This window comes from Choristoneura fumiferana, chromosome 30 (assembly GCF_025370935.1).
Source record: "Choristoneura fumiferana chromosome 30, NRCan_CFum_1, whole genome shotgun sequence".
Lineage (NCBI taxonomy): Eukaryota > Metazoa > Arthropoda > Insecta > Lepidoptera > Tortricidae > Choristoneura > Choristoneura fumiferana.
This window is the reverse complement of record NC_133501.1, coordinates 5497208-5504861: the sequence shown is the minus strand read 5'-3', so window position 1 is coordinate 5504861 and position 7654 is coordinate 5497208. Positions and strand designations below refer to the sequence as shown.

Here is a 7654-nt window from a genome sequence, read left to right as displayed (position 1 = left end):
AAATTAAAACACCCATGCCAAATTTCATGACTCAAAGCCCAGCGGTTGTTATTTCGAGATTTTATCCCTATCCTGTGGGAATATCGGAATAAAAAGTAGCCTATGTATTATTCCAGACGTCCAGCTACCTACATACCAAATTGCATGACTCTAAGCCCAGCGGTTGTGGGTGGAAAAATTTGAAAAAATTCAGGATGGCAGTAAGTATATCAAACTTTCAAGGAAAACTATAGCGGCTGAGTTTGCTTGAGATTTACTAGTAGTTTGAGAATCTTTGCCTAAGACAAACATTTGTCAGATAGCTAATGTATATAAATTCGCCAATTATGGGGATTTAACGATAAGTTCAAAATGGTGCCCCTGAAAGTGCTGGTCACTTTTGCTCTGGTAAGTAAAAAAATAACGTTTTCTACTTTATTTTCGTTTGAGCGTTTTTTACAAAGTAAAATTTTAAGCGTTATACAATTTTTGTGTTTCTAGTTCATTTTATGTTGGACAATATACAAGTTCACATAGTTGATGATTATAGGTAAAAAAACTTAAGAATATGACCCGTTGTAGGTATGTAGTAGTGCAGTAGTGCACAGAATTGATATGGGACTTTAGTAATTTTTCGAATATGGATTGCCTTTACGGACACTACTACATACAACAGGTCTTCTTAAGTTTTTAACTATACCTATTTACCTACCCCAACTGTCTTTTTTACGGTTCCGGAGCCAAAATGGCAAAAGCGGAACCCTTATAGTTTCGCCATATCTGTCTGTCTGTCCGTCCGTGCGCGGCTTTGCTGAGGGACTATAGAGACTATATGTAAAGTATGCCGACAAAATGGTACAATAAGAAACTTGAAAAAAAATTTTTTTTAGAGTACCTCGCATAGACGTAGTGTGGGTGTTTTTTTTTCTTATCCAACCCTATAGTGTGGTGTATCGTTGGATAGTTCTTTTAAAACCATTAGGGGTTTGCTAGGACGATTTTTCGATCCATGATTTTTTTGCAAAATATTCAACCTTAAAGCAAATGTTCATTAAAATCGAGCGTGCCCTCTCTAAAATCTAAGCCGGTGGTTGGAAAAATTAGAAAAAATTCAGGATGGTAGTCAGTATATCAAACTTTCAAGGAAAACTATAACGGCTAAGTTTGCTTGAGAATTATTAGTAGTTTTACTCTTAAATATTATAAAATATACCTAAACTTGAAAGATTTCGTATAAAATACGAAATCCTTAGAAAATTATTACTTTTTTTTCGTAATGGCTACGGAACTCTATTTTGGGCGTGTCCGACACGCTCTTGGCCGGTTTTTTTTATGCATTATACTTGCAAAACCTTAACTATTTCATAAAATATTCGTTTGTTTTGCCAAGTCAGTAATTCTACTCGATTTGCAAGTCTACATTCGTAATTTGTACTTGTCAGTTGCGCACACGCGTTTCGAAGAAAATCAAGTGTGCCAGGTGGCAGTAAAACGGCTTGAATTAATTTTCCTAAATGCTTAGGACGTCTGGTAGGCTTTTTTAAATCTCGATTTAAGGTTTAAACTGTTCTTGTATGGATCTGACAGGACTTCAGACCACTTAAACCTAGACTAAAAAGCCTGCAAGTGAATGTTTATAATGCAACCTCTCTTAGATATAATTGGCATGTTTTATTTATAAACTTTTAGACTGGGCACAGATTTTTTTTTCACTTCTCATGCTCGTAAAGTTCGTGTTTATGCTGGATCTAGGTGACATAAAATGACTTTTTATGCACTAGTGCATAAAATAAAATCTTCGTCTAAGACCAAGGTAATCAGGTGTCAACAGCCACAAACAAAGAAGTTTAATACCTATATAATATTTTTCGTAATTTGTATAAAATTAAAAATCAATCAAATCAATCAAAACAAACCAATAAAACTAAAAAAATATAATTAAATAGTAATTCATGAAAAATAAAATGTACATAGTAAGTGAACAATTGTATCCACTGTTGCTATTTCAAGCCGGCAACGCACTTGTGACTCTTTTGGTGTTGCAGGTGTCCATGGCGACGGTAATCGCTTACCATCAGGCGATCCGCCTGCTCGTTTGCCCCTATACCAAAAAAAAAAAAAAAAAAAAAATTGTTTCCTCGCCATCGAAGTGAAAAGCAGAGTGTAAAACTCGAGCATTAAACCTATTTTCCCCTCGACGTGTCTATCCACCCTCGCCATACCGGCTCGGATGGCTATATGAACGTCTTGGGTAAAATGGCTCGTTTTATGCTTGTTGTACAATCTACTATTTTTGGGTAAGGTACTTACCCTTGTTTCGTCAAAAAAAACACCTGGCAAATTATCTCTGCATGCCCAAACAACTTTTTGCATAATTTCATTCGCCAAATTATTACACTTGTCAAATAAACTCTTCACAAATAATTGTAACGCAAACCCAATGTTTGGCAATGTCTGTCAAGAGTTTATTTTCCAAGCAATAATTTGGCAAATTAAATTATGCGAAAAATTGTTTGGGAAGAGATAAGAAGTTTGTGAAATGTTCTTTAACGAAACAAGGGTAACCCAAAAAAAAACTTTTACTGTGCCCAGTCTAAAAGTTTACATTTTGGCAAAATGGTAGGACTAGGATCCCACTAAGATTATTATATCTTGGGAGATCGAGCTAAAACTCAAAAACACGCCTTTTCCTCGAGATACGACCATGCTGAATCGATTGTTCTGTTCGCGTCCGAAAACTCCCACGCCAAATTTCATCGAAATCGTTAAAAGATTATCAAAAATTCTATTGGAATTATAGGAAAAACAGATAACAGTAAATAATAATAACTCAAAGTCAAAGTCAAAATATCTTTATTCAATTTAGGCTATCACATATGAATGTCAAAAAAAAAACTACCACCGGTTCGGAAAAATCTCTGTTGAGAAGAATCCGGCAAGAAACTCAACGACGTATATTTTTTTAAACAGATTTACAATATTATTAAATTACATCTACTCGTATACGTCACAAGTTTTTAACACAACTTTATTTTTAACACAGTAGGTTCGCTATTTGAAGGGATCGCTAATGCGGAACGGAATTATTTCCAAATATCCCTGTCCATGATATAATCATTCACTTTATAATACGCCTTAGATATTAATGTCTTATCGAAAATACAAACTGAGACATGGATCACAGAAAAACCAGAAAAGAGACCAGCGCTGGGAATCGAACCCAGGTCCTCAGCAATCCGTGCTGCGTGCTATAACCCCTACACCACCGCTGGACCCAGCGCTGGTCTCTTTTTCTGGTTTTTCTGTGCATCCATGTCTCAGTTTGTATTTTCGATATGGTTTCACGGGATACCCGTAAAAGTAACAAATTTGGAGTTGAAATAAAAAATACAAAAAGACTCCAAATAACCAATCATATTAATGTCTTCTTGAGAATAGAACTGCATTTTGTATCCGTTTCATTTGAAATATTTTTTGGAATTTTATTATAATTTCCCAGAAACGACTTTTTTGTTTTAGCCATTCTGTAAGATGGAACTTTAAGCTTCCCTGTGTTTCTAGTAGCCTTTGGCTTAACGACGTTAGTGGGAAAATCACATATGTTCTTCCTAACATACATGATTATTTCAAAAACATAAAGCGACGGCAGGGTTAGGATACCTGTTTCCTTATAAATACAGATCTTAAACTTTTTGATCTTCACCCATAAATATATAGAAATTTATAAAAAAAACCTGTGGTGGTCCAGTTGTTTGATCTATTGCCAGCCTCTTAACCAAAGGATCGTGAGTTCAAGCCCAGACCCGCACCTTAAGTTTTTTGGAATTTATGTGCGAAATTACAACATTACAAATTTACCATGAGCTTTACGGTGAAGAAAGACATCGTGAGGAAGCCTGTACAAAGTAAACCTGTGAAGGAATTCGATGGTGTGTGCGAAGTTCCCAATCCGCAGTGGGTCCGCGTGGTAACTACGGCCCAAGCCCTCTCATTCTGAGAGGAGGCCTGTGCTCAGCAGTGGGACGTATTTAAGCTGGGATGATTATGATGATAACAGAAATTGCTCGTTTAAAAACTATTAATAATTCGTTTATCGCTATCCCGCGGGAACTGCAATTTTCCGGGATAAAAACAATGCTATGTCCTTTCCCGGGATTAAAACTATCTGAATACCGAATTTCATGTTGTTGTTGCATTCGTAAATTTTCTAAAATTTACACACAAAACACTGGAAACAATAAAAAAAGTCGTGTCTAGATTCCTGTCCAGCAGTGGTGTAGGGGTTATGGCACGCAGCACGGAATGCTAAGGACCTGGGTTCGATTCCCAGTGCTGGTCTCTTTTTCTGGTTTTTCTGTGCATCCATGTTTTGGACACAAATGTTATGTGTACAAATACACTATACCCCATAAAATCGTACTATAAAGTTCTGACAGTTTTAAGGTAATTCCTTCGTGGCTCATGTCCTAAGCATGCTTTAAGTACTTAATACATTCAGAGGCGTCTTTACCTATAGTGCAGGGTGTGCGTTGCACACGGGCGCAGCGGTGCTAGGGGCGCCGGCGCCGACCGCGGCACTTTCTACCTATTCCAATTTGACCGCGCTTCCTAAATGCCGCTAAAGTAATAATTGCACACGGGCGCTACATGGGCTAAAGACGCCTCTGTATACATTACAAACTTTGTTCTAACAAAGTGTAAAACTGATGTTTTTTAAGTCACGGGACAACACATAAAAGTTGATAGTTGAATACATGTATTTTCATCACACTTGCTCGTAAACAGTGTCGAAACATGCAGGCTACCTTGGTTGCAACCCCCCAAATAAATCCCTCGACCTTAAATGTGCTTGTCATGAAACCCGTGGTCGGTAAATGAGTCATTGCGCGTACACATTTTCTTGTCATGAAGCCCAAGGTCGGTCAATGAGTCAGTGCCCGTACTGATGGTGCTGCGCATGGCGTAGCAGCAGGACCACACGCACAGGCGGCTCATGCACATGCGGAGGGAGGGGGAGGGCGGCGCTGCCAAGAGCGCAGCCTAAGGTATCGCCAATATTTGGAACAATTATATATTTTCTTTTAGAAATATAAAATTTTACTCGCAAATGAGATGAAAAACATTGTATGTCGCACGGGCGGTACTAGAATTACGAACATCGACTCATTAAAGCCCTCAGTCTTCGACTTCGGGCTTCTAATAGACTCTCGTTCGTAATTCCTTATTTACCGCCCTTAAGACACAATGTACTATTGTCTCATAGTTAACTTAGCAAAATTAGTTGAACCAAGGTAAACAATGAACCCATGGCAATTGAAGCAACCTATTTGCATAAAGCAGTAGCTATTTGGCAGTTTCGTACAAGCCAAAGCTGTGTAGGTATTTATTCAGCCGCTATAACTCAAACATACTTTTGGAAAAAATATGCGCTGGAAATTTCCGCGCATTATATTAGGTAATTATTTTTAAACTATTAGCTGTATAGATAAACAAACAACAGCTGTGTTAGCATTGGCAATGGCTTATTTGCTTCGTTTGTTCAGTTTTGCACTTAGTCAAAACTCGACACGTGTATGTTTGGTGCAAAATACTAGATTAGTAATTAAATACTAGATTGGTAATAAAATACTAGATTGGTAATAAAATACTAGATTAGTAATAAAATACTACATTAGTAATAAAATACAAGATTAGTAATAAAATACTAGATTAGTAATAAAATCCCTAATACAATAAATTTTAATCCCGAAACACATTATTCAAAAAGACATTAGAAAATGTATTATTTGACAAATGTCATTACTCGGTTAAGGGCTTTCTTAATGATGATAGTAACGTACCTAATTTAATTTTATTAAATTTTAGTACAAAGTCAAAGATCTAAAAGAATTTCTTTACTCACCCGCGACCTTGTGATAGCTAAGTTTATGCAAAATATGCGTGTTCATGCAGTTCCTCCACCTCCACACTGTAAGAACACACACAAATCACACAAGCCCATCTATCACCACAACATACTACACTGCCGCGTTTCGAACTCAACCAGAGCTCATCTTCAGAGCACCACACCCGTACACCATGCTACCAAGATGTTAGACAACCACACACACAGACAGATGTTTGAGTATGATTAAATAAATAAATAAAGATGCCTCTGACCATGGAACTTTAAAACTAAATGCAAGGTTCGATTCTACTCGTTGCTTTACTAGAGCTGCTTTTGTCTTGTAATATTTTCAAATAACTTGAATTTAGATAACAGACAGGAGAGAACCACTGCCGGGTTCGCTAGTACTTATTCAGTAAAAACTTTGCCCATATGGCTAAATAAGAAACAAACAAGCTGAGATATGTGGTGCATAGGGGAAATTCGTGTCTGTGCCGTTGACCAACAGTGGTGTAGCGGTATAGCACGCGGTACGGAATACCGAGGACCTGGGTTCGATTCCCAGTGTTGGTCTTATTTTTCTGGTTTTTCTGTGCATCTATATTTCAGTTTGTATTTTCAATTTAGGTTTTACGGGATGACCGTAAAGGTAAAAATTTGGAATTGAAATAAAAAATACAAAAAAAAATATTCCAAAAAACCAATCTTAATAAATAGACTTGTTAAAAATTTATTCAATTTAACAAATATTTATTCCAACTGTAGAGTCCGTATACGGAATTATTTTATAAAAAAAAAAACAAGAGAAGCGGCTTTCGTGCAACGAGGTTGCATACTTTATTATTGCAATCAACACATTTGATACTATCTCTCGCTTTTTTCGTGTTGTAGTGAAATGACAGATCAAAGTAAAGTTCAAATATTTGAAATTCAGTGAGTAGACCCAACACTGTACTCAGAATTAAAAAAAAAAATTAAAAAGTTACTTTGTCTCACGGAGTGAGCAAAATGCGATTTTGCTCACTGATTTCTCATAGCAAAACATGCCTGTTTGAGGTGCTGAGGTGAAAAATATTTTGCTGTTTAAATGATATTGACCCGGATAACTCATGTCTTAAATCTAGTTTAGTTCGACATGTTTTGGGCTAATCCGTATCGTAGCGTATGCGTATCCGTAACGTGGTATTTTGGTGTTTATATAATTATGTATAGGTATACCAGTCGCGAAATCTCTTTGCTATTTTTGTAGGTTACGCGGCATTAGCCATATTGGTTACGCCGCATTGCAGTATCATCGCCTATATTAGGTACACTTGTTTGACAATTGACTTTCTGTTGCAGGTCGCCTCAGCCACAGCTAGCCGACTTTCTTCGGGTCTGGTTCAGTAAGTATCAATATACCTCATTTATGCCCCATCCAGACACTCGCGAGGCGCCTCCTAGAGGCTCTCGGCAGTCTTGGCGAATGGAGACTGCAGAAGTGCTAGCCGTCCACACTCTACACAGTTGCCCGCTATATCTACTTTCTCTCTCCTTTGAACCAAAGCGAAGCGAGGCTAGGGAGACGAGGGTACACACACACCGTCCTCACTTTCGCATTCGCGTTCCCTAGTTTAGCGACGTCGAGAGACTGGATGAGGCAGATGCTAGAGAAGCCGACGGTGACCTAGTGGTTTGAACTATTGCCTCTCAAGCAGAACGTGGATTCGAACCCGAGCGACCACTGAATTTTTGGAATTTATGTGCGAGTGCGAAATACATCGAAATTTACCACTAGCTTTAGGTACG

The 7654-nt window shown here is 37.6% G+C and overlaps 1 protein-coding gene across 1 annotated transcript in view; it reads left to right on the top strand.

Annotated features, from left to right (window-relative positions):
• The first annotated feature begins 317 nt into the window (after positions 1-317).
• The window catches only part of LOC141444901 (uncharacterized), a 31025-nt gene continuing 23688 nt past the window's right edge, over positions 318-7654 (top strand). Inside the window, exon 1 of the mRNA XM_074110653.1 lies at positions 318-387. Within this exon, the coding sequence (XP_073966754.1) occupies positions 352-387 (36 nt within the window). The 5' untranslated portion in view covers positions 318-351. The remainder of the gene's footprint in view (positions 388-7654) is intronic.